The 27,957-nt window shown below is 41.2% G+C and overlaps 1 protein-coding gene across 2 annotated transcripts; it reads right to left on the reverse strand.

Annotated features, from left to right (window-relative positions):
* Positions 1-439: 439 nt before the first annotated feature.
* Positions 440-26,704, reverse strand: LOC146681819 (DNA-binding protein SATB2-like). 2 transcript variants are annotated; one of them, XM_085448052.1, is made up of 12 exons: positions 26,526-26,704; positions 18,464-18,709; positions 16,011-16,196; positions 11,630-11,756; positions 10,659-10,782; positions 9,611-9,713; positions 6,984-7,034; positions 6,224-6,744; positions 5,918-6,130; positions 5,594-5,746; positions 3,703-3,894; positions 440-2,247 (listed from the first exon to the last, which is right to left on the reverse strand). In XM_085448052.1, exons 2-12 carry the CDS (start codon positions 18,696-18,698, stop codon positions 1,609-1,611), a joined length of 2,544 nt encoding a protein of 847 aa, XP_085304178.1. In that variant the 5' UTR covers positions 18,699-18,709; positions 26,526-26,704; the 3' UTR covers positions 440-1,608. The 2 variants fall into 2 exon arrangements, with proteins under 2 accessions (XP_085304178.1, XP_085304179.1); XM_085448053.1 differs by lacking the exon at positions 26,526-26,704 and adding an exon at positions 25,059-25,168.
* Between the last annotated feature and the right edge of the window lie 1,253 nt (positions 26,705-27,957).

Consider the following 27,957-nt stretch of genomic DNA (forward strand, 5'->3'; position numbering starts at 1 on the left):
CTATTTTGATACGAGCTTTTACATGACTTTACATGCACCCTTCAGTCATTATCGAGATCAACTGATGGATTTCTCTGGAGAGCAGACATGACGACAACAAACAGGAAGACTCTTGGAAACAGCCGCCTTCGTAAGTTGATGGGTGTGTTTGATAAACACAGACACACACACACACACACACACACCATGGTTTGTGCAGGCTGCTACTGTAAATGTCATCGCAGTGCTACTGAATTTTTACAATTCAAAAGATGCAAGATTTCCCACACAGAAAATGCATTAAACTTATCAGATTTTCCTGCCATGCCTACAACAGAATCAGCAGTTCAAGATCACAACTGAAACTAACAGGAACTCTGTCCTGCAGATAAACTATAAAACGATTCATTTGTTTTCACAAAATCTCAACCTTTGTTGCACAAAATGACACAAAACAGTGTAAAGTGACAGTGGTTGCATCCCAGTTTAATGGCAGATTCACTTTTGCAGGTGGATCACCAACATTTACATCATAACGTACATAAATGTCCCAAAAAAAAAGAAAGAAAAAAAGAAAAACAGTTATTTTCCTTTTCAGCCAAAGAAAAAGTTGAATGTTGAGTGTGTAACAGTCCAAAGGTCCTCTTGGCATGTTTTAGTCCCATTTACAAAGACATCTGTAGTCATTGCAAAGAAAAGAAAATGTAATTACAACAATAATACTTAGATTTAAGTAAATACAAAGCTGGTAATAAATAGTAAAAGGAGCAAAGTGTGAACTGGCTTTTTTTGAGTTTCACATACAGACAAGTCAATGCAGGGATCTCCAAAATAATTTTAAGGACAACACAAAAAAATTATATCTAGAAGGAAAAAAAAAAATCAGAAAATAAGAGGTTATAGTATTTTTTCCCTGCATGCTTGTATTTCTAAAAGGCGAATGCAGTTCAGTGCCGTTTATCCTTGGTCCCTATATAAGTGCATGAAACCTGAACCTGAAGGCATGTAAGAGTTTGCTCCTCTGACCTGCTGTAAGCCTCTATCCCTGCAGTTATGTATTTCTGGGGTTGGATTTAAGAGGGGCAACATGCACTCAATCACTTTATACAAACCATATATGCACCTTTTATCAAAACAGTACAGCAAATACAAAATTTATTGCATTTTATCGACAGCAGACAAAGAAGATGCACATTCTTTGCTAAAACTGTTGGAAATGTACTTGGAGAGCTAGTAAGAGGGCTGTGTTTTAAATGCAGTCTAAGATGTAGAAGGCTTGAGCGTTTTTCTTTTTTATCCTGTCAAAAAGTGGAAAACGACTCAAAGAATTAAATAAATCTGATTTTCAAAGACGTGTTGTCCTATGGAGCCTTTTCCCCAACATCAAAACAAAAACCATGGCATAACTGAAATGCATTTTCTCTCAGTGGCACTGAGCGTTGTCCCAAACACTGTTTTATAAACCAAAAACACTGGCTCTGAAGGTAGGTGGACTCACTTTTCAGTCAAACCATCCATAAATACTTTTCCCAAGTTTTTCAGATATTAGAGAGCTCTGATCATCAGCTCTATTAAAGGTGATGACAAAATTGTGTTTATTCACAGGCTGTCTGTGTGTGGTCGCTGCTGTTATCTCTGTTGCTCTCCAGACTGGGGGCTGTCCGCGCTGCTGTAAGGGGACAGAGAGGAAGCTACTGGCCCTGAAGCTTTTGCATCATCCCCTTCCTCCTTCTCAACCTCCATTTCCACCTCACCTTCTCCTCCCACATCTCCTCCTTCTGTTCTGAACACCTCCACTGATCCTCTCCCGTCCTCGCTTGACTCCTCAGACGGGGAGAGAGCCTCTTCCCCTCCTCTGCCCTCGATTGTGCAGACGCCTCCCTCACTGGGACTGGAGCTCTCCCTGTCATCCTCCCCAGCGGTAGGCTCTCTGGCCTGGCTGTGGTGCTTAACGTTGTAGCGCTGGTTCTGGAAGAACTTGATGATTGTGTGTTTGGGCAGGTCTAGCTGGGCTGACAGGGTGTGGATCGCTTCCTGGTCCGGGTAAAGTCCCACATCGCCAATGAAGCTCTGAAGGATTCCCAGGGCCTCCAGAGAAATCCTTGTCCGTGACCGGGCCTTCTTTGTTCCTCCACCTCCGAGGCCAGGGCTCACCCCGCGCTGAGGCCCATCTTCTGAGCTTTGCAGCGCTGGCGGGGGGATGGGCTGGGGTTCATCATGAATTGGGGATGGAGCCATTAGCGGTGGCAGGGGCTGCCTGTGGAGGGTCTGTTTAGAAAATAAAAAAGGTTGAGTCACAGCATTTAGAAGATTTGTGTCGCCTAATCTGCAATAGGCGAGAATAAAATAGAAAAGAAAAAAAAAAAACAAGACAATGGATCCGTCTCACCTTATTTAACAGAAATGTTTGCCTTTTCTTGATTTTCCATATCAGTTCATTTAAAACTATGCCAAAAATATACATTTAAAAAGCCGATTCAAGGGCAGCTCACCTCGGTCTGAGGCAGCTTAACACAAAGTTGACACTGTATGAAGTTAATAAGTGGCCCTTGAGTCATGATTTCTTTAATTTACTGTTAAATGTTATCACTTAAACTTTTTAAAACTTCCTCGGTGTCCTGTTTTTTGTTGTTTTTTGTTTTGCTTTGTGTCACTGAAGATGTTAGATGTGAAAGACAGGAGAAACATATTTCAGCACTTAAAACACTTTCATCATTCCCTTTAGACATGTTTCTTATATGTAAAGCTACAAATATACGGCCTTTTGATGATTTGTGTAGGGGGCATATTTGCTTTGCCATCCATGCTGAAAAAGGTTGCACATATTTGTCCATAAATAACTAAATCTCTTAAACTCTCAAGCTTTGAAACATCAAAATCTATTACACACTACGGTTTGCTCTGTCGCAGTCTATTTGAAGATTACTCATTCTGTGTTCTCACACTCCTCATCGCCACGGGAGTAAGCGAACTGTTCGGCTCATATTTCAGCTCGTGCCCCTCTGCAGACTCAAAGAAAATGTACTACAAGCGGAAGTGCGATCAACCGGCTTCCATCACCCGCCAACATGCACGCTAAACTCCCAAATTCATCACACAAACAAGCACGCTACTAGAGCTTATTAACAGGGTGGGGAGGCCTGCACACCCAAACACAGGAATCCAACACCATAAATCTGTGGTCCATCAAAATTAAAGGACCTAAATAAAGATAATGGCAATTCCTTTTTCTCTGCTTCAATAATTACAGGCTATGTTCTGAATAATATTGAGGTTAGGGCTAGACTGGAGAGCATTTTGGTTTTTGGGAGAGGGTGGGATGGAGGAGTGTTTAGCAGGAAATGTGTGGGCTGGTCATTTACCACTTCTATTTTCAATGACTTATGGGACACAAACATGACAAAGAGGAGGGCTGCTAAGAGGAGCAGGTGGTGGGATCAGACAGACGGAGGAGACAGAGGAAACTTTTTGACACAGCACAGCAAACGCTCATGCTGCTTTTCCCATTTTCTCACTCGTAAAAACACTTTGATTTGTGTCTTTTCTTACACATGGCTGCGCTGTGGTTGCGAGTGGCTGACTATTTTTAAATATCAGATTTTCACGCGTTTCTTTTGCTCCTCGGATTTTTAACCACATTTACCACTTCAGTGAAACACAAAACAAACTTTCCGATTCATCCTAGCGGTGCCAAACTCCGACCACTGACTGCATGTTTGTTACCTGCGGCTCTGAGATGTGCAGGACGGTGTGCAGCCTGTCGCTGTGCTGCTGTCTCGACTCTTCTTCATACACCTGATCTCGGTCGACTTGTGACAACGCCAGGAACCTCCTGATGGTACACAGGTTCTCCCACAATGTGCGGTTCTCAGGGCTTGGGCTCTCTTTCCATCTTAGCAGCTCACATAGCCAACCCTGAAGGAAGAAGAGAGGTTAGCTGTGTCTTTACTATCAAACAAATTAATGCAGCGCCCACTTGTTTGCAGGTGTAACTCAAAAGGAAAGCATTAAAACTACTCTAGCCTCGTGTACTGAGCATTTTCCAGACTGAGATCTGGAGGGTTTACCAAGGAATACTGGTGGTGGTGGACACCTGATTAAAGGGTGTTTACAGCAATTACAATGAAAGAAAAATAATTACTAACATGCTTCAGCAATTTGCAAAATCAATGGTGAAATAAATAAAGAATCTTTTAAATGTAACCACCTACACAAAAATGCTAAAAAGTAAGTGAACTACTTGAATTACAATGCAAATAAAACCCCAAACAAACTTTATATAGAGGAGCTTAGTTAAAGCTAGTTTACAACTTTCCAAAACTGAAGGCAGGTAGGTTTAATGATTTCCCTGTGAAGAAAATGCTCTGTTATGGCATGTAGGTGACTAATATGACATTTTAGGGCTACACACCAGGTGACTGTAACATTCGTTCTCATTTAGGAAGCAAAATGATTTCAGTCGCAAAGTGTCTGTACTTATATCCACCATACCTGAACCAAAGCTTAACGTATACATATCTATAAACCACTGTAGACACATATACACTGAATATATACTGCCAAGTCCTTATGTATATACAGTAAGCATCTATCCATCCCTTCTTTATCCCATAATTTATCGCAGCATGTTTGCGCTTTTTCATCATATAAATATAAACGTACTATACAAGCTGCTTTTTCCCTATTGTTTGTTCTGTCACATACACTGAGACCCTGCATGTGCACATACTTGGTGAATAAAGCCGAGTCACTTTTTCTTCAATTTTACACATTTATTTATATTAATTTATACATGTGCGAACACGAGTGAATCAAAGTTTGTCCCAAAGAGTCGAAGGAAAAACCAGAAGGAAAGTCTGATATGAGTGGGGCCTGCAAATGAGTGCGCGCATGTGTGTGTGTGAAGATTGCATTATCTCTGCTAGGCTGACCCAGGATCTGCCACCAGCTGTTGTTTATACACAGCCTTCAGCCTGGAAATTAATGGTAATAATGTGATCATCCCTCCATCATCTTGTCTGTCTTCTCCTCCATCTTGCATCCTTCTGTTCGTCCTGTGTTCTCATCCTTTAGCGTTTCAGATTTAGTTTTTAAGCATCTCTCAGCGAGTCTCACACACCCAAACACACCAACTCGGTATTCATAATAAATGTAGTCTGTTGTCAGAAGATATTTAAACTGGTTTTAAAACCATAGCGTCCTCCCTCTCCCTCCCTCCTTCCCCGTCTCCCCCTTCAGAAGCAGACTATGCTTTGATCTCGCCCTCGATCGCCCGCATTGTTTATCTGAGGATGGAGTCATGATGGTATGCCACAAGTGGGTAATCAGATACCGCACACGCCCTCGCACAAACACACAGTCACACACGTCTACACTACACCCTCATCAGCTCCTTCAAACATTATCAACTCAGAAATTTTTACTCATGTTGAGACATTTTTATCTCAGGTTTGCACGTGTAACCCTCTATGTACATGCAAGTTTAGGCAGCCCACGTACAGCCCACACCCGTTCAGGCTAAGTTCACAGCAGCGGGCTGTGATTACAGGTTCAGATTTGAGTATAATTCGGTTGTGAAAATCAAAGACTCAAAACAACAAAAACAAGGACTGACCTGACTTTTATTAGCAGCCACCTTAGCGAACAGAGCCTGGGAGACCTTCGCCCTCTTCATCTCCTGCTGGATCTCCTCATAGATCCCTGATGTGATGTTTACCAGCGAGTCCAGCTTTATCTGCAGCTCCGGGCCGGGCATGCTGCATTTTGTCTACACAAGACCAAGAAACACAATCTGATGTCAATGAAAAATAAAGATATGTTGTAGTGAGTGACATAAGCTAGACTATAAGAGTGTAAGATTTTTCAAGTTTTAGTTGAAAAGAAATCTGCTAGCGCTTTATTTCATGTGCAGAGCTCGTATTTAAATGTGTGCATGTACCTGTGCGTGTCTGTGTGTGTTGGCACTGGAGATGTGGTTGGTGGAGTGGTTGTGGTTAGTGTTGGTACTCCTCTCCCTCTCCTCCAGGTAGATCCGGTCTCGCTCGCTCTCAGGCAGGTTAAGGAAGTTTTGCATGGCTTTCAGGTTGACCAACAGAGACTGAGAGGCAGAGCGAGGATCCTCCTCCTTACGGAGGATTTCTGACAGCAAGCCCTGCAGACGCACACATTTAAATAGTCATTCTTAGATTCTATGGAATGAAGTCTTTTATTATCGTCTCCACATTTGCCTTAATTCCACGTTTACCTGTGTGCGGTTAAAGGCCACACGGGCAAACACGGCCTGGGAAACGCTGGCCCTCTTCAGCTCATTCCTGACCTGCTGGTAAATGTCGGAGGAGACTTCGGCCCCGGAGTTGAGGCTGGGCTCAGAAACAGCCCCGGAGATCTTGCAGCTCCGTGAGATAGGAGGATGGTTGAGGAACTGCTGGTTGACTCCCTGTGGGTGCTGGTGGGCAAGCAGGCGGCTAACAGCCAGCTGCTGGTTGATGAGGTGGGCCATCGCGAGCTGTTGACGTACAAGTTGAGGGGGGAGTTGGGGAGCCAGGAGCCCGCTGTGGCCCAGGAGAGGTGGAGCCTGTGGACGAAGTGGAGGACTGGGGTGATTCTGTCCACTAGGGTGAGGCAGGCCGTGAGGCTGGGTTGAGGTCTGAGTGTCCCCGAGGCCACTCTTAAGGGAATGAACTCCGGACCCACCCAAATGGGTGGGAGAGGGCAAGAGAGAGGGAGGACGATGGCTGAGGATGCTCAGGTCCAAATCCCGCTCCACTACGTCAACACACATATACAATATTGTGTTAATATATCTGGATTGAACATCCTGGTGTGGGGTTAAAGGTTAATATTTCTTAGACTGCTGGTATTCAGTTTGAAGTTTCAGACAAATCTCACACAGAAAACATGCAAAAACTCTGAGACGCTTCTTATTAGCGAGCATCATATGCAATGTAAGTGTCAGAAGTATTTAATTTTCATTCCACTAAAAACACATTAGACGATGGGCGTACCTTTTATATCCGACTTCTCCTGTGACGACCACATCTTTTCAATGTATTCACCTACAAAGAAAATGAAAGCGAGAGGACCAAGACTGTTAGCAGTTTCTTCTGCATACATGATTACCCACGTAGTTCAATGATGCTTTACTTATAAAAATGATCTACACTGCATCCAGTCCATTAACGGTTACTTCATGTTTCTCATCCCACTCTGACATCAGACAGTGTGAGCAAAAGTTAAATGGCTCAGGTTTTATCCAAGCCTCAGTAGTGACAGTAGAGGAGCTTGTGAGAGATCCTACAGGGATCCTTCCAGGAGTTCTTACAGCAGCGGTTCTCAAATTAGGTCATGGCACCCCCAGAGGTCCAGGACCCGGAGTCAAGAATACCACAAAACTTTGCTCCAAGTCACAAAACTGCACTGTATCATTTCAAAGTATGAAAATCTCAACTATAATTCTAGTCTTCGGGGGACGATCTGATCACAACCTCGGCTGAAGTATGGTCTTATTTTCACTTACTGTCTCCATATTCACCAGATAAGATTATCAAATAAGTGAAGAATGTTTCCTCTGAACTCTTTTCTTTCTCTTCCCCTGGATTTTAACAGCCTCTCCACGTAAGTCTGCTTCTTGTTAGGCTTCCACTCCGGTTTGGCTGTGTGTCGCATTTTTGGTTATTAAGGGAATAAAAAGTTGCAGCAAGGTTTGGCAGGGCATCAGATTTTTACCTTGTGTGTGTGTGTAATAAGTATTATTCCTGTGTTTTGTTGGTGTGTGTTGGTGTGTGTGTGTGAGTTGGGGGGGGGGCGGGGGAGGGGAGGTTACTGCTGTTTTCCATTAGGAGTTAAGAGCATTTAGTTTTGTCATGTGTATTAAGGGTGACATTAATGTGAACCATGTGTGACAGTTCCTTCCTACTGAGAGCTGTCACTGACAGACGTCTCATGCAGCAGATTAGACACACAGAGGCTGGCACACGTGCTCAGACACATACAGGGGGTGGACAGAAGAATGGAAAAGCTTCATTAGAAAGGATCACAAAACGAAGGCATTAAGGCAGGTGAGTCATATTAACTTGAGATGTAACTAGCAATAAGTGTCAGTTCCTTCTTTTTTTTAAAAAGTGTCTGACAGTTTTTACCTTTATGAGTTTTCAAAGCAGCAGAAAGCAAATAAAGTATAAACAGCCGAACAGCTGGTGGCTGAGGTTCAGGAGAGTTGTTCAAAAAACTGTAAAAGTTTTTAACAAGGCAGGAGGGGGACACTTAACCGGGAGGTTACCAAAAGCCACACACCTAGACTCAAAATATAATCACTACATTGCAGCAACACCTGGCAGTGAGGACCAGAACTGTACATACACACAAGGATCCGGCACTCAAAAAACCCATGTGTGGCCACATTTCTGCTCACTGCTGCGTAAAAAATATCATTTTAGTCACCAGCTTTCCTTTAAAAAAAAACAAACAAAAAGATTGCAAGATGACCTCATTATCGTGTTCGTCATTTTTACTTGTTGTGGCAGGAAAAGCATGTGTGGAATCAACCCGGGAAAACAAACATCAGCTATTCTGATTTAACCTCTGGGGGAAACACCTTCATACTCACACCTAAAACCTGCTCTAATGTTAATGGTCAACAAAACTCTCCTGTTATTTGGGTTTCTATTAAATTCTATCGTATTTTATTAAATATATAGACTGTTACAATAACCAAAGCTCATATTAAAGATGGCTACATTTTCAAATAACGCAACCAATAAATGCAGAGATAGTTCCTATAAGGTACAGGTGTAGTTTCCACTTTTTGAAACTATCCTTATTTATATTTTTATTAAAGATAATTAAGGATATTTTCAACTCAGAGTCGAGGAACGAAAACAGAATTAACCGTTAAAGTTTAAATGACATGAAACTATGTCTGTTTCAGTCCGTTAACAACATCATTAGTTACATTTCTTTGAGACAAAAGTGTTCACTGTGGAAAATTACCACCCAGAGATTTTCACATTGTACAAAGTGGTTCCCTGACAAACTGTTATAATATTGATCCTATAGCCAAAGACACACGTAATGAGCTTCTTTACCACGGAGCAGGAAAAACACTAAGGTGACCTTTTTAAAAATCACACCAGCCTTTATCTTGTCTTAAACATTGCTCCACTTTAAAACAACAGCGTTAGTAAAACCAGGGGAATCATTTGGTAAATCATAAAGCCAATTTACAACCGTAATGTCATTATTCATTTTTAAAAAGAATAATTAGGGACAAATTCATTCCTGCTTCAAACTGTAGCATTTCAGCCAGGGCCTTAGAAAGCATTCAGTTGTCATAATCTAAGTGAGGGCACACAAGCTGCAGCTAATTAACTACATTGTGGTCCCATTAGACTTTGCATGCTGTTGTCTCTGACAGCCAACAAATATATGCAACACTGTTCCATAATCAGAAAAATACTGACGAGTCTCCCACTGAGCACCTTCACTTTAGCACTTTAGGGCAGGAATATCTGTGCCCAGCTTGAGGCTAGTTTGCAGATATAGCTTGCTTAACAATGAAAGAAAGAAAAAAAGGAAACTGACTGCCTTAATTACACTCAGTTACCTGATAATGTGAGTAAGGCTTCAGAGTTACCTTTGATGCGTTTGTATCTCTTGTACCAGCGCCCAAACTCCTGGCACTTGGAGGTGGAGACGTTGGCATAGTAGGAACTGTTGACGATTGCTGAGATCATACTCTGACACAGAGACAATTTGACAAAATACATTAGTCATTCATGGGGTTAGCCAAAATTTTTGAACCATTAAGCAACAGCTTTGTCTTTCAGACTGATTAAAAATCTCAAGTCTCCGCAAATGACCAACAACTGGCCACTTATACCGAGCAAGAGATGCAAAAACGCCAGCAAAAGCTCAACATGGGAAACGCTGAGGATTAAAAGTCACATGAGTCAAGCTGCAAATGCACACCACCCACACACTTCCCCTAATCACTAATTACATCATGACTAAGTCTTATGTATAAATCACAAGTCGAAATGACACACTCTCGACTCTAATGACTGCAGGGTGTGTGTGAGCAGGATAATTGAGGTGTGCGTGTTTGCATCCTTTCCCATGGGATGGTACCAATATTTGTGTGTGTGTGTGTGTGTGTGTGTGTGTGTGTGTGTGTGTGTGCGACTCAGATTACACATTGCACTAAGCGTGTGGTGAACTGATGATGAAACCATGTGCTTAGAGACAAATACATCTTGGCTATCAATAAGCGTGTGACAAAAAGGGCAAAAAAAAAAAAAAGGCAAAAGAAGGAATTTAAACTTTGTCCTTGTGTTCAGTTCATCACAACACATCATAAAGAAAATCTGAATATCAAGCAACCTGCAGGAACATCTAAATATGTCCTGCATGTGCTGATTATAGCTCACATTTGTGGCTTATGGGTGCTAAAACCTGAAGTATAAAGCATTTATTATCTGGGACTTAGCAAACTAATTCTTTTGAATGTTCTGTTTACACCATCTAATGTGAGTAATATGCAGTGACTGAATGGATTACCTAAAAATCATAAAAACATTCAGCTTATTCAGAGAAAGAGCGACTCGAGTCTGATTTGGACCCATGACGCAGTGAAACTGCTGCTGAGCTTGAACTCTGCCTGGACAGAGTTATGAAGCAGTTACCTGGGAGAGAGGACACTCCTTTGCCAGAGCGCTCTGGTTGGTCTCTCTAAGCAGCTCTTTGAGGGCGTTTCTCACGGTGGCGTGGGTCCACTGGTCTGATGGCAGCTCCTCCAGCCGGGCAAAGCTACATGGAAATGACAAAACTTTTCTGTTCACTCTTTCAAGAGCAGTGCTGATTACAGAAAGAAACAAACAGGAATCTGATGTAATCCAAGCATTTAGAAGACAAGACTAGTTTTGACCCTTGTTTTCTGCAGTCACTGGTTGTAAGAGGCTTTCCTCTTGTATTTTGCCCATTCCAAAGTAATCTCTTGTATAAATTATACCTGCTGCACATATATGATGAATAACGTAATGCATTAAAATGTATATAGTGCATTCTAATGCTTAGAATATGATTCTATTCAAGTGTATTTATTCTGTAACTCTTAAAAGTCGCCACTATAATGAGTGGATAAGTAAAACTGTACTTTTGGGCTCCCAGTGAAACCGGAGCTGCTGGCCTGTGTGCACAGTGTATACATATGGTCATCTCCATATGTCCACCAAGCACACGCAGCAGATACACACACTGCAGTTCTGTTACTGCAAAGTGCCCCAAAACTCTGCAAAATGAAATTAGATGAACAAAATCAAGTCAGCTGGTGTGCCTGGTACTTATTTTGGATAGCTCAGTAGGTAGAGTGGTGGCCCCATGATCGGAAGGTCGGGGGTTCGATTCCCCTGAACAGCTACCCTGAGGTACCCCTGAGCAAGGTACCGTCCCTACACACTGCTCCCCGGGCGCCCAATGGCTGCCCACTGCTTCACTGAGTGAATGGGTTAAATGCAGAGAGCGATTTTCCCCACGGGGACCAATAAAGTACACTTTCTTCTTCTTCTTTTGAGGGGATGCTTCACCATGGATGCAAAAAAAAAAAAAAAAAAAAAAGCTGGATTCCTATTTACAATCTGCAATACACAATGCTGACCTGTGCAGTAGGATCCGCAGTGTGACCATGTGGTAAACATCCAGCAGCATGTCCGCTACCGTGGCCTCCGGAGCATCTGTTAGGTAGTGGATGGGCATCGGCTTCCACCGGCCCACTTTAATGATCCCTGATGACACACACACAGACCAATCACTGTTTAAAAGTTACCATGTTAAACTGTTTTGTTCCCGTCAATATATTAAAAACAGCTCAATCTGTTTGTGCTTTTTGACCTGTTGGTTAAACTCGTGGTGAATCTTTGAGCATCATGATGATTTGAACATTCCCCTGGCCTTCATACGGCCGTGACTGGAAGTGCAAATCTAAACAGACCTAATCACATTAGGATCTTCTAAATCAAACACAGACCCTGTCTAGTCTTAGCCTGCCAGCCTCAGTTGTGTGTGTGTGTGTGTTGCATGAGGATGCTGGTGATAGGGGCAAAGAACAAAGTGTGCTCTCTTTGGCCTCCACAGTTGATTAATGAGAAGAGAAATGTAAAATCAGCTCAACATTAGGTCTGGAGCTGAGAATGGGCGCGCTGTTTTGATGTTCATGCTCCAAATAAACACTGTGAGGTCATTGCTCTCTTGTCTAACAGAATATCTTCTGATAACTGGCAGTTTTTACGTTTCCTAGATCTGCCACGTCTTTAAAACTATTGATACCTTCACATGTGGTCAACTACTCACTGAGATGCTACTTTAACCTTTTAAAAGTCTCACTTGAAGTGAATAAAGCTTAAATTACTGCTGACAGGCAGATGTTTGGGCTTTATCCTTGTACCAATCTGCAGTCTTCCCTAGTTCCCAAACAATACCTCATATCAGTGTATCTGTCTACATGTCAGGCGCAGAGTAAGATTTTGCACTACATATTTTGGAAGAGGGCTCGACTTCCTCCACACAGACCCAAAAACAAATCTTTTTTTTGTTGTTAGAGCAAAAGGATGTTTATCAGAGATTTAGCTTAAATATTAAACACAATTTCCTGTCATCTTTTCATATGACTCTGCAAGCTCTAAAAGATGAGTACTGGATTCTTGATGGACGTCACGTCATACACTATTGAACATACCTGCATGCACACCAGTGCATTTCTCCCTGCATTTTTTCCGCACAGACACACATCACAGTACTGTATCCAACAAAATCACAACTTTATAGGTGGGATAAGATTACGAATACAGACATTTTTTGACAATGCAACAACAAGATAACACAAAAATGGTAACTAACTGAAGATGACTAACAGACTGATGACCAAAAAGCAGCACACATGTAATACAACAAAAGGCCGTTTTAGTCATTTTCATCTAATTATCAAGCAAGGAAAAGTTTTATGGAGAAAAAAAATAGACACCTAAAGGAGCTACGTGTTCCACAAGGAGCAATTTGGGAGATTCAGAGGTACCGTAAAATTTTATTTTAAGCATTTTAAAAATAAGTGGGTACCGACATAATCTATGTTAAGTGCAGTTTCCTTTTTAAAATAAAGTTTGGGTTGTTTAAAGGGATCCACTAGTGGTTTAAACACCTTAAAAATAGTCATTTTTCAGTTTGTAATATCAGTGAATGTTTCCAAAAACTTGACCTTAAGTTAAATTTAGTTGGACTATTTCTCAGCAGTGCACCTAAGCCCACGTTACAACCCGAGCCTTAACCATATATTCCAAATAAGAAATAGCTGCTTTTTAATTAGCCATAATGTGCAAGTTAATTAAAGAAAAAAAAAGCCCTGTGCCATTCAGTGAAGAGTTTAAAAATACTCATCCAGTCAAAGTTATGCAAGATGCAATTCAATCGCAGAAGAGACTCTGTATAATTTTGGTCGTGACCACACTCGGGGGAAAAATGCATGACTCCAGCCAAAAATTATTTATTTGAAAAGAAAAGGCTTATTTCTCAGAACAAAACCTAGCTATTTGGGACAGGCGAGGGGGGTCGTAGGGCGTCGGCCACATGGTTAGAGTACCCTGTGTTTATGGGACACACCAGGAATTTCAAACTGCCCAGCTCTGTGAGAGTGAGTGCGTCTCTCTCTCTGTGTGTGAATGCAGTTGAACTGGATGCTGCTTGCTCTCCTGTTTTGATCTCTGAATTCTGGTGCTCGTCTGGGGTTTTCAGACATAGATTTATTGTTCAGTTTAACCGCCACGCAGCCAGGTGGGTGTAGTGAATCACTGAAAATACTTTCTTGGTAAATACCGCTCCTGTGACTGTCCCTGAGTTTTGCGACATCAGTACTCACTGTACCGATGTGGAAAACCCCCACTCAGTAATATTTCATTCAGCTGCTGCTGGATTAATTACTCAAATAACTAACAGGGCGGTAATAATGAGTAAGGCATGAGCCTTCCCATCAGCGTGTAATAACAGAGAAGTTTACAAACGCATGTTTCTCACATCTGAAGAGGCTTCAAGTTATTCAACATCCGATCATGTTTTTTAATTTGTATTTAAAAGATCTGGCATGACTACAGTTTGGCTTTGTTTTCACTGCTCTGCTGTCCGGGTGGCATTTAAGGGGAAGTTAAAGCCCTGAAGATGCTCACAGTAGATCCCCTCGTGTCTTGGATGTTCTTAGAGGAGCAGTAAGTCTTTCAGATTTAGAGGCGTCAGTTTTATGTGGATAAACTTTACTGATTTTAAATTGTAAGTCAGGGCTGCAGTTTTCCTGCTATTCGTTGTCATGTCATCTGTGAGATTTCTTAAATATATATAGTGGCAAATTGCAAAAAACTGTCACCTAAAGGTGTTTTATATCGTAAGGTAATGACCCTACAATAATAGAAAACAATAATAGCAAACCCCAACAACCTATGAGCAAGTACTTGGAGACAGTGAGAAGGAAGAAGCCTCCAGCAGAACCAGGCTGAGGGAGCAGCAGCCATGTGCAGTGATTGGTTGTGGGTGAGAGGAGACAGACAGAACAAAATAACTATGGATTAAATTTAGCTCCCTAAACTGACAGGTTTAGGGAAAGCAGGTTAAAGCAAGTTTAGGGAGAAATGTCTAAAGACATTTAGAAAGGCATTTTATAAACCCAGGTATGACCTTAACCCTCTCAGGCTCAAATTAAACTTTTTGTTGCTAATGCACAACCAAGTCCTGCAGTGGTACTTCTGAGTAAAAAAAACTCATAAAGTATGTATGTGGGGTAATCAGGTTGTTAGTTTTTAACTGTTGCAAATCTGCAACGCCTGCCTTGAGAGGGTTAAATTTGAACACCTGTCTGCACCTCTGGATCACTTCTAGTGCAACTGCAACTTTTAGATTATTCCCGGGAAATGTCCCAGTCAGCTTGACTTTGAGGCTACGTCCACACGTACACGGGTATTTTTGAAAACGGAGATTTTCCGTTTTCGTTTTAAAAAATAATCCCATCCACACGTAAACGCAGAAATGAAGGAAAACGCTGCTAGGAACATGCCAAAGCAACAGGTGGCGATATATTCCTGACCGTGTAGAAATGTTGGCCAATCAGAAGTCTAGAAGCCTCGGTGGGAAATCGTAAACAAAGATGGGGCATAGAAGTAGAACCGAGTCGTATGTGTGGAGGGACAGTAACTGTGTGTATATGTAAGCATTTAAACACTGCAGAGAGTAAAATTAACAGTAACAGTATTGTAGAAATTCATTTCACCGAAACAATAACGTGGCGCACAGTGTGACGTCAAAAAAGGCGCACACCTTTGATGCTGCGTTTTCTCCGTTTTTCTCGTCCACACGTAAATGCAAAAACTGAGTCTTCGAAAATATCCACCTTTTGCAGGCGTTTTTAGAAATCTCCATTTTCAGTGACCGTAAACGCCGTTTACGTGTGGACAAAAGGTGCAAACGTATAGAAAAATCGGCGTTTTCAAAAATACCAACCAGTACCAGTACGTGTGGACGTTGCCTGAGATTGTGAATCAAGTTTTCTACTCCAACATCTTGAGGGATCCGAGGGTGAACATTTGGTACAAACCACCTGAACTGTGACACACGAGACTGTTTGCAGTACCCACCATATAATTTTTGGCTACACCAACATTATCTGTGCACACCACCTGTCCTGCTTTACAGATTTGGCTCTCAGTGACTTCATCCTTAATCCAACAAATGAAAATCTAGTTGACGAGTCACTGTTTCGAGGAGCTCCCGTACTCCTTGCAGACCAAGAAGCGGTCAGTATGGGACTTCCAGAGAAGACTAAAAATACTAGCAGTGTCAGGAGATGTGCCCAAATAGACAGGGCAATGAGCCAAATTTAAAAATCAGTTATGTTTCATTTTCAAGGACAGAGTTAAGTTTAAATGTCCTTCATAGTGAGTAACATCTGAATCATCTGAAAACCACATGAATTTACCTTTTCAGACCTACCCACACTCACTGCTTACCTCGTGCCTGCACAGCTGAGTTATGCGAGTATCCAAGAGCAACCAGTGCCGTCTCTACCAGCTGTGTGAACAGGACATCTTTACGAACCAACACAAACTCGGCGTGGCGGTCACTACGCCCCTCACAGTTGCCTGCCATTCCCATGTCTGCATGCTCCACCACACAGTAGACCGGGATCATCAAACCTGGCGCAACAAGACAGAGAGGGAGAAAGTTATAGCGCTAATGTGTAGCTCGCCCACTTCCCAGGTCCTCGCATTTAACGGGAAATCGCAGGTCAGGCCTCACTAGCGTTTCACAGTGTTTCCCTCTACCCCACCTGTTAATGTGTTTTTATCTGAGGAGGGGAGAAGATTTCCATGATATGCATGACAAACAGAATATTACAAGATTCAGCACTTTACAGGTGAAAGGTAGAAAATAAATCTTTTCAGGATTTCCCATCCCGGGCCTTTCTGTTGCTGTGGGTCTAGCAGTTAAGGTGTGGGAGAGTTTACCCTTTCAGCAATTGCTCAAATGCTTGAGCACTCCCCTCTCCCACCCTCCCTCTTATCAATTAGGAGATATTCTTACTTTGTTAAATGGTGACAGAGAAAATGTCTTTTTTGCTGTAACACGATGTATCATTATAGTCAAGAAAACAACCGTTGCTCGTCTTATAAAAGGTCTACAATTATTTGTATAATACGTAGATAACAAAAATAATACATTTTCAAACATGTTAAGTCCTCCCTGTTGGGCTAAGGATATGTGGACATATTTAAGATTTAATGCTACATTACTGACTGGAAATTCATCCCAGGGAGTAAAACAAACTTAATGTTATAAATTACTTTCTCCAGGGATTCCTCCAGAAGTTGAAGCTCACAGCCACAGTTCAACAAATTTGTCTGCTCAGTATTTAGTGCGTCAGCGCTGCTGCACTATAGCAGCTCGGTGGTCTCATTGTGTTACACTGGGCAGCTGCCAGTGTCAGTATAAGTCAGTGCAAGATTGTACAACTGTATTTGTGTTTGAACCACATATTAAAAGCCACAAGGGTTAAGACTTGTTTCCAGAACCGCTATTAAACTGCTGCATGTAGCGCTCAGGAGCGATGCCACGACTCTAGCGGTGAAAACGATTCCTATGCATCAGTCTGAACTTGTTATCGGATAAGTGCTTAGAGATCCTCAAAGCACAGAACCACTCACACCCATCCAGTCCACTCGTCTGTCCCACAGGAGCTGCTAATTAACAAGTCATCAATCCTTCTCCCCCAGTGTGCGGAGCAGTGACAGATCAGCCGGAGCCAAACCGCAGCAGCATCAGGCACGCTATCAGCCAATAACCAGACCGCTGAGTGGAAGGGTGGAGGGAGGTAACACAGCAGTGTGTGTGTGTTTGGGTGTGCGTGTATGTTCCGCTACAGTGTTTGTGTGATGATGCATGATGATGTTTTCAACTGCATGAGAGAATAATGGGCATCTATGACTGAGTGTTTTCTGTACCTTCTGCTCTGTAACACTATCCATGAGCCGACGTTGCACAAACTCTATAAAGCTCTTTACAATGTGTTTCTTTTCCTGCCAGCGGGAGAAACTTGGGTTCAGTCTCTTTCTCAAAGCCATGCCCGCGATTGTGATGTGATTAGCAGACAACCTGCTTTGCCACCAGAGCCATGGCTGTGTCTTTTAGCCATTATACCCAATCATTACAGCATACGAATGAACTAGAAAGTAGTATGCAGTGATAATTTTACTACATATATCCTCTTTGATTAAGGCTGGGACAGCCTCAGAACAAAGCAGTTTTTACACAGTATCAAGCCTGCTGGATGTTCATATGCTCAGTACACTGATGTGGAGCGGAAAACACGCCGTAGACAAGATATCGTAAAGATTTAGACTGACATACATTTTTAAACAACCTCCTGTCAAAGGCTTTCATGCCGAGCTCACCTTCAAAAATGGACTCATTCATTTGTCACCTGTCCAGTTGCATGAAGTAAAAAATAAATAAAAATAATTAAACATGTATGATCACTAACCAAGCAGCAATACCAAATATTCTGATTTGAGGTTAATAAAATTGATGTAAATACATTTATAATAATGAAATGAATAAAACTGGAAGTGAGCACTTAAGAGATTCTTTATCTTCCCTTTACACTGCTGAATTTAATTTAAGGATAAAAGTCATTTTAAATGAGGCAGTTGTGGCAGGACTGCTGGGTGTCTTTGTCTGACCGTTTAGACCAAGTTGGCTCAAGTGTAGCATTTTACTGTGTGTTTATGGCATAGAGAGAATTTGGGGAGACTGATAGAACTTCCTTAGAGAATGCAATACAGAGTTGGAGCCACTAAATGTTTTTTAACTCCTTTCACTGTCTGTTGACAGCTTTAAACACTAAAATGACTTTTATTATAACAAACATGTACACCTTTATCGAGCCATCCTGTTAACAACGCACCTCCAAGTGGTCTCAGCGGTGTGCAGTTCTGTCGGGTTCGTGGGTTTGTTGGGCTGCCATTGACCTCCATACGGCTCAGCTTGCACTGAAGACCACCGCTGGAAGTGGGACTTTCCCCTTTCTCCCCCATCTCCTCTGGGCTGGCGCTGTCCTGACGGCTGGGGCTCTCCGCTTCCCCCCCTGCGTTTCCACGCTGCTCCATCCTCTTGCAAACTCCAGGAGGAACACACAGCATAGCCTGTGAAGCTGGAAACACACAAGAGCTTTGCTTTAGCACAATTGAATCTACAGCGATTAATAACTACAACATGAATTAGTCAGTAACAGCTCTACAGCAGTGAGGCTGAAATTAACAACCTAGAGATAAGAGACACATGGGTGGATTATGAAATACAACAAGTCTTTGTATGAACTCACCAGTCTGGAGTTAGGTTAAAAAAAAAAATACAAGAGAAGCTACTTTTGGCTGAACCCTTATTCACCAGCAGTCCCCACAGCAGGTAGTGCCACATGTTTGACTTTACTACACATCCTTCCTGACACAATCCCACAGGTATTTGTGCATCCTCCCAGGATCTAACCAGGGAGCTTTCATTTAGTAGGTGAATGCATAAACTACACCATGAGGAGGAAGAACCTCATCAAAAAACTGCAAATCACAGATCCTTGAAACAACGAGTCAGTAACAGTGATGTTACAGTAATTGTCCTCGACAGCTTCTCCTGAGAATTAGCCAAACTTTGCAGCCTTCAAAGAAAGTGGGCCAGCTTTCATTTTATTACACATTCAGGTGGTCCAGAGATCTACCATATGCAGAAATAGCTTGCACTGTCATCTTTTCCAGTGTTTTCTTCACGATGGAAAGAAAAACCCACAGCACTAAAATAAAAGAATCGTAAAAAACAAAAATAACACACGATATAGTTGATCTACAGCGTGCAGATCAACTATATCATCTTTCTTATTTTACCATTGTTGACAGTGTAGAGCCATTACAGACCGTTTCATCAACCACTCTGGCTTTGTTCCTTCCCTGCCCAGTCAATCCAGCTAACACATTTTTTTCTCTTATTTACACAGAAGTGAGGCAGGGACGACCACAACAGACTAAACACAGACCCGTTTATTATCCGCTGTTTAGGCTCACAGGAGTACACAACAGGTTATAATGAAAGACGTGAAGGTGCTTAAAGCACATATGAATACAGTGATAGTGCACACTGTATACTGTGGATGCAAATAAGCAGAACTGTACTTTATAAAAATAGTATGCTACGCAGTAGTAATTTTCAAATGCCTACATTTACTCTCTTCTTAACTTCAAATCGCTCGAGCCTCTTCTAAGCAACAACAAGAGCTTAAACTGCACACTGCTGCAGAACACATCACTATATGCTAATGAGGTCATCTTTTGCAATACTATGCGAATGTGCTTGACTTTTATTCCCGTCTTTTCAGTCTGCGTCTAAAAAACATCAAGATATTAAATAAATATTAAAATAAAAAAAGTCTGTTTTGCTTTCATTAATATGCTAAAATATGCAGCCGCTTTCTCCAATATACAGTCCGATTAGCTTATTTACCTGGAGTTCCTGTGGTGCGACTATGACGTTCCTGTCACTCTGCTACCGGAGAGGATAAAATTATAGCAAATAATATTCAAGATGAGATGCCCACTTTTGCTTCGAGCTAGACCCAGTATCAACTGTTATGCGCACGATTAAATAACACGGACAGCATGTGAGACAACATGACAGGGAAGGACACGATAGAGGAAACCAGGAGAGGACGGAGTACATCACAGCACACAGCATGAAATCACAAGACGTGACACTGTGCGACCTAAGGGGAGGTTACAATACTATATAGTGTTTTATAACTCTGAGTGACAAGATGAGGTGAAGTTAACACAACAAAGGAAGTAACTGCTGTCGCACTTTACACATTTTTGTACAGATTTAAAAGAATTTGCATGTTTACCTTTGAGGGTGAACTGTTACGTTTGAACCAGGTGACCCGTTTCTACTACTTTTGATAAGCAAGTTAGATGAGTTTAACAACCGCAAGACATCAATGGGCTATCAATATACTCATGTACAACTTAGACTAAACGACAATTAACACACTTCCTGGCAATCACTTCAATAGACGGCACTGCAACTGGTCACATGAGATCATATCATAAGAAAGAAAGAAAGCGAAGAAGGCCCAAAGCAACACGATGATGTGACTGAAAGCACTTAAACTGCAAATCCGTCCTCATGGGTTCCTAATCTTGCACAAAGCATTCAAACAATTATTGCTGAGGCTCATTAAAAAAAAAAAAAGTGTGTACACTCTAGATTTATGGCACATGGTAACAAACAACTGATTGTTAACAAAGAAGAATGAGAAACATCCTGTTTACACATATTTCTGTATACTATAAAAAGGTTTATCTGCACTGTTGTGCTGTCAGAAACAACAGTCCTCTTATATTTACATTTGCTGAAGCTTCATGAGTAATAAGCTGAGAACCTGAATCCAACTTACGCCGTTAAATAGACTCGGCGCTGCTCAATTGTGCTCACAGCTTTGTATTTTTCCTCACGCTGTGTGGTTTTCAGTGGTATGGCCGTAAAGTCGGCAGTGACACGCGAGTCTGCGCCAAATGTGACACATTATTATAATAAAACTCACATGCAAAATTAATAGCTGCCATTAAAAGAGTTTGTCCAACACAAACGAGGAAAAAATAAATAAAAGAATCACAACGTATGGAGCACAATGAGGCCCCTCCACACTGGACCAGGAAACAGAAGAGAAAGTCCTGAATGTTTCAACGGTCCTGTAAACGGATTCCTCGTCTTTGCATTTGCTGAACTTCACTTGGGCAGGCGTCCTAGATCTATTAACATCAGCATCTCATTTCTATTGTCTGATGCCTTCTAAGGCTTCAAGTAGTACAACTATGTCTCTCTGTTCACATCGTGTGAAATGACACATGCAAGTGTTTCTCGAGTGTTTCGACATCAAAAACGGCCAAACTTTCAGCTCTCACACGGGACAGTTTAAGCTTGGTTTTCTCCTGCCTTTTGATTTGATTCGATGTAAATAAAAAAGAAATACTCTGGTTTTGTTTAATATACATCCTCTCACAGCATGTTAACACTCAGCTGTCTGGTTCAGCTCCATCAAAAGTTTATACGTGCTCGCATGTCTGCAAGCAGAAGCTGCAAACACTGAGCGCAATCAGTTATTCTGGTTCATGCTTGGAGTCTGCCTGTGTAGCTGGTATATTGTAATGTAGTTATTGTAGCGTAGTATCTGCACATTTGAGCTGAAGGTCACGCTGTCACACACACTCACAGACAGTATAACACTGCCGTCAATGTGACAACACTGGAATACATTTTACATACAGTTATTCACACACTCACTAAAACACACAACACTACAGGATCTAGTAGGAGCTTGCACAAATGACCCCAGTGCAAGACCAAGCAGAAGCACCCTCCTCACACCTGGTCCTGGAAAGGCTCAGCTATGCTTGAGACACTCAGTGTTGAACTCAGGTTCTCATCGTGAACCCTGTGGAGAAAACCCAGACCGTGCTCTTTGCACCCGTGCTCTTTAGTGAGAATAGTCAAATGTCAGTCTAATAAACACAAAATAAAACCCTCACGCCTTAACTTCTCCGAACCAATTCTTCACAATCTTTATTTTTCCAGTACATCCAGTGTTACTCTACATTAGACCTTTTTTTAATGAATTCTGATTGTATTGCATGTAAACTTAAAACAACAAAGTGCTCTCTCTCCCTCTCAATTTGAGTTTGGTCTGCTTTTAATAAGCACATTTTTTTAATATTTGGGGTAATGGATTATAATCAGCCCCTTTCCCTCGTTCACATTTTCTCCACTAACCAGAGCAGCATTTAAGTCATTAATGAGGAGACATAAAATGTGGGAAGACAAAAGTAAATGGCTTTGAGGTTTGAAAAAAAATGTAATGTGGACATGGAGGCATCACGGCGAAGCACACAGGATGTGAAAGGAATCAGTTTAGATTTAAACACAATTTTTAAGACTTTTTTGAATAATGTTTTGGTTTGCTATGCTTTTAAAACACTGCTATCTGATCAGCGCTGGCAGGAAGTAAAGAAATATTCTTTATATGCTGAAAACTATGCTCTCACTGTTTATTAACTTACCAAAAAAGCATTTTTCAAACTAGTAACTTGATACGACGCCACCATTTGACCCTACGTCATCCTGCTCTGCTACATGTGCTGCCACACAGCGCTCACAGTACTGTGAATTGTGTGAACACATTCTGCTGTATATGAGAAACCAGAAGCTCATAGTGATAAACATCGGCCATTCTAGTCATCAAACACAGTTACTGCAATGAATTCAATTATAAAGTGTCAGAAAATAGAATAAAAAGATACCTAACATTTATTTTCCCTGCAGATTTATTTTCTCTTGATGAACCCTTTACTTCAGCTCGCATTGTGACCCATAGACCATAGTTTATGCATTCGGGTTATGACTGGACTAATTTTTTCCTTCTATATTTTACACGTGTCAGAGTGTAAAATCGAGCAGTTCATCCAAAGAAAGCAAACCCCTTAACCTACCATGTATCCATATTGGATATAAGACCCTTGGAAAAATTGGCTCCATTGAACGTGAGGCAAAAAAGGAGGGGGACAGTTCCTAAATTCTTCATCGAATGCATATGTAAAAACAACTCTGGCCTCATGCTGTAATACCTGTTTGATTTTAAATGCAATGTGCCGGGATACAGATGTGTGTGGGTGCACGCCATGTGGCGAGGCCCAGCAATTTATTCAGTAAAGAATTGCTGTCAGTTGTTTAAAGATTCCTGGTGCAGGCCCAAAAAGACTCTTATTTTGAAGGTAAACTTTGATTATGGCCTATAAGTTTATAAGAAAAGCTCCATTTTAAATTTTACACCACATCAGTGTGGCTGAGAGGCCTTTATTGACTTAATCGATCACTTCTCTACATAAAGAATACGGCATATTCCAGCCCCACTGTGACTACACATTCTTGAGCTCGCTGTATGATTATGCTGAACCACGTGAATATATTTTAAAGACAGGCACCAACTAGAGTCTCACATATTTCAGAGCTGTAACTGAAACAGCATTTTACTACTCTGATGTTTTAAATTCATATCAAAAACAGAGGGGGTAAGATGTAGTTAGCTTTTGTACACTGCTTTTTGGAGTAAAGTGTCTTTTACTCACTCATACACACATTAAAACTACTCAAGCAACACAGTCGGTGGGAGTACAGCTCAGAGACCACACACTCTCAGCACGCACTCTTTACTAGCGCACATGGAGGCCAAATGTACAGTCACACTCAGTAGCCTTCGACCGACAAATCATGTAGAAACACACGGAAAACCTCCAGCAGACTCTAATTTAGGGAGTGTGCGTAAAAGCAGAGCTTAAAGGGCCTTTAACGGCTTTTTAATGAATTAAACTGTGAATTCTAAGAGTAGGGGTACTGGATTGAAACCTGATGGCCCAGGAGATTAAAACCAAGCTGAGTTGTATTTAGCTGAAATGATTGGGGTCTGGTGACACCTAAATGTTTGTGGCGAGGGTCTTAACGACCTCAAGATGCTTTCGGGATCTATATTCTAAATATGTAGACAGACAAGAGTTAAAATCTGCATTTCCAATAATCTCATCATGTAAACACACCGCTTCAATCAGAAGATGAACTCTTGACCAGAGTAGTGTAATAATGCTATAGATTCAACGTAATTCATTGCAAGCACATTTAATACCTATAGCATGTGAGCCGTACAGGACGACAACTTGTGATTGTCCCACCAAGATAAACTAAACTATGAGGATTATGCAACTATGGTTAATAGTTATTAGCAGCAAAACCACATTAAAAAGAAAGTTTACATCTCACCAGGAGCCTCTAACATGGCTCAAACATATAGTTTCCAATCGCTGCTTGCTCACTTAGAGAATAAGGAACAGATCATACTAAGGGATGTTGTTCTTGGAGAAAAAAAAAAGAGATGAGAAGCTTTTTTAGAAAACCACACAGTGACTCTGTTCTGTAGAGGGGAAATGCTGGTCTGGAAGCTCTCAGTATTTGTATGTATCCCACTTAAATAAAAACCTCCTTTAAGTGGAAAATCATTTTCCCGTTAACACAAACTCCCTATTTAAAAACAACAACAACAAAAACAACAACAAAAAACTTTTACTTTGCCTTTCTTCCTGTACAGTGACATTTTCACACTGAGGGCATTTTAGCCAATTATTTTTTAAAGTCCACTATCTAACACTTATACTAGCGAATACATATTATTATTAAATACTTTATAACACATTTCGTTCCCCACACGCCTTATTATTGCCATACTTAATATGACATATTTGCCTCTAAAAGCCTCCTGTCAGCTACTGTAGCTTGTTTCAGCAGAACCCCTCCTCTCTTCTCTCAAAATCTCCTAAATAACAGCTATTTATGAATAATTATTAATAAATTTGCAGTATTTTAAATACTGGCTAACTCATCATTAATTCGGCATACATATCCACATTATTACTTACTCTACTGTCGTCTGAAGTTACAACTTACACCCAGAGGAACAGCAGCAGCTATTAGCAGCTCTGAAAAGAAGAAGAAAAAAGCAGGTTTTTCTCTGGCCCTGTTGTGGCAGGAGGGCAAACACAGCTGCAGCTAATAAAATTAGGCTAATAATGGCTCCGTTTGATTCAGGTGTGCTAAATGAACCACTACTGACAATATACGCCAGTGAACACCGACAGAAACGGCGCTATTGTTAACGCTCAGCGGCACAGTGAATCAAACGGTGCTGGAGTTATTAATTTTATTAGCTGCAGCTGTGTTTAACCAAAGGCGCCTACGTGAAAGAGGTCAGCTAAACAAAAGGATATTAAAATAATTGACGGCTTGCCAAAGTGAAGAGAGGAATATTCGGTTTTTAGAGAAAAAGCATGTTCATTTAAGTTTTTGTTTTTAAATTCAAGAGAGGGCATCTTTTGCCTGTTGGCAAAGGCCTCCGGCTAATACACGTGTTAATTAAGTGGGGCTTTAATTAAGCTAACCCTTTGCATTGACAGTGAGGGAGTGTTTGTGGTGTGGTTTATTAGTTTTTACCATTTTAAAATAATATGGAGGTCATAAAAGAAATATTTTATACCAAGAATAGGCCACTTTGTTTAAATGAATCAATGTTCATTTCTTTCCAGCTTTTCTTAGAAATCACTGACAGTCACCCATCATCTGTATTTAATAGTGGTGGGAAAATGCAAAGCTGCTTCAAACTTCAAAGCACAGAAAACTGAAGGAAGAATTATTAGAAGTTAGTGGTCCCAAAACTATTCAAAAAGGAAGGATGTGTCCAGCTTACAGAGGGATAGATAGAGGGTTTGGAGGTGAACTTCCTTCACACAAGTGTTTAGCAGTTATTATGGCACCATAAAAATAAACGAGTGTTATAAATAAACTGTTTAAAAAATAGTAAAACGCATCATAGACATGTATTTAATATGCAAAGCAAATGTGCCAAAGAGAAGGGGTGGTATTGATACATGATAAGAGAAACAACAATTTTCCAATGTGAGCCTAAAATACAGGATCAAAAACTAAAGCTGGTAAATAACTACATTAGGCTTAAAACTGTACTTTAAGTCTTCAGAATATTCCCCAAGTTAAAACCAATTAATATCTCCTTGTAACATGATTGTGAGGGATGTTAGTGTTTACTTTATTGTAATAACAATTGACAGTTTAAAGATAAACTACCATGACTTCTGTCAGCCTGGCACCTGCTTACTTACATATAAATATGTGAGTTTGGTGCTATATTGTCCTCAAGCATGAGTCAAAACTGCCATAAAACTTCAGTCTGTAAGCTCTTTGGGTTTAATATGTCATTAATAATTTGTAACAACTGCTTAACTTTTGGTAACATCTAAAAGCATCATTTCAACTTCTACCCATTTAAGCTTGCCAAAGTTTTATGTCTGCTTACTCGAATATGAATAACTCACTTTTCAAGAAGTCACTGTGTGCGCTTGGGAATAAACTCCATCCATTGGTGAAAACAAGTGAATCCAGCCTGAGAGAATAGGAATTTTCCACCGCTTTCCCTTCCTGGCGACAAATGGCACGACAGTGGACCGAGCAAGGAGATCTAAAGACAAGGAGTGATGAGGACAGACTGCTGCTGGCGGGCTGAGTAAAGAGCAGTAAAATGACACATGCAAAGAGAGTGAGAGAGAGGGGAGAGTGCAGGAGGCAGGGAGGGAAAGAAAGGGGAGGGAGGAAGGTCTGGGAGGGAAACTCAGAGACAGAATGACATTAAATCAGAAAGAAAATATAGTCACATTTATTACTGCCCCCAGATCACAGTTTTAGCCTCAATTAATGTAAAGCAAATACAAGTGCAAAGAAATGGACAAAGCTGTGCAGGTAAAATAAGCCACTTCTTTGTTCTCGAAAGCTGCAAACTAAAATGAATAATGTGATCATGTTAGTCATTAATTCATAATCCAGATGTGGCGATAGCAGAGAACAGGAGGACGGGGAGGAAAAAGTGGAAACAGGATGATGGCAGAAAAAGGTGATTAATGTCAGAAGTTCATCTTGGAAGCAATGTCAGAAATAGAAGTAGATGCGATGGAGATAGAGATCTATAAATGAAAGACACAGAGATGATTCCTTCATATATGATAGGCTTAAAAGTCCTGTCTTTGTCTTTATGTCTCTTTAACCCACAATTCTGTTCTTCTATACTACACAGAGTTTTCCATGCTTTGGTGTTAGATAGACGAGCAAAATGCTTCAGCGAAGCTTTAAAGAAATGGTCACATGATGCACTAAACTGATGGAAAGCTAGGCCTTTTTATGAAGCGGACAATTCAAAATTCAGCGGAGAATACTGGTGTCCAGCCGTCTTCCTGTGTTTTTCTCACAGTGTAAAAACAAGTCGTTTTCTTGAGTTTGTGGTCCCTGATTATAAAAACCCGGGACAGCTTCACGGGGAGCTTGCTGTACTCTGTGTGTAACATGTTAATGCTATTGGATTATAGCTTATTGTGTTTCCATTGTCTTTACAAGATGATAAATGGGGAATATTATCTCCCTTGCTTTTAAGGAAAGCAATAAAACCCTGGACTTTCCCCATTATTTATTTCACATATATACACCGTCCATCCACCGGTTATATGTTTGTTTGTGTGTGCGTCCAAATAGCAGGCCTGGGTTTTCCCAACAGTGTGGTCAGCATGTCTTGATTTATTCTAGATGGAAGAATAGTCACCTATCATTACCACTCAGCCCGTCTGCCTTCCTGTCGCACCTCCTCTGTGGTTTTGCTCTCTCTCTCTCCCTGTGTGCTGTGTGTGTGTATATGTGTGTGTGTGTGTATATGTATGTGTATATGTGTGTGCATGTGCCCGCACTGACAACACTTGTCTGTCC

Source organism: Copadichromis virginalis, linkage group LG23, assembly GCF_057382275.1.
Source record: "Copadichromis virginalis isolate Kocher_CV1m ecotype Utaka linkage group LG23, C_Virginalis_male_GT1.1, whole genome shotgun sequence".
NCBI classification, from domain to species: Eukaryota; Metazoa; Chordata; class Actinopteri; order Cichliformes; family Cichlidae; genus Copadichromis; species Copadichromis virginalis.

Excerpts from the sequence above, each read along its gene's own strand:
- LOC146681819 (XM_085448052.1), bottom strand. The coding sequence starts at position 18,698 with ATGCTGTGTGTTCCTCCTGGAGTTTGCAAGAGGATGGAGCAGCGTGGA. Across the intron at positions 9,714-10,658 it reads AGGAGTGTCCTCTCTCCCAG|AGTATGATCTCAGCAATCGT; the intron begins GTAACTGCTTCA and ends TCTCTGTGTCAG. Across the intron at positions 2,248-3,702 it reads TGCACATCTCAGAGCCGCAG|ACCCTCCACAGGCAGCCCCT; the intron begins GTAACAAACATG and ends TTTTCTAAACAG.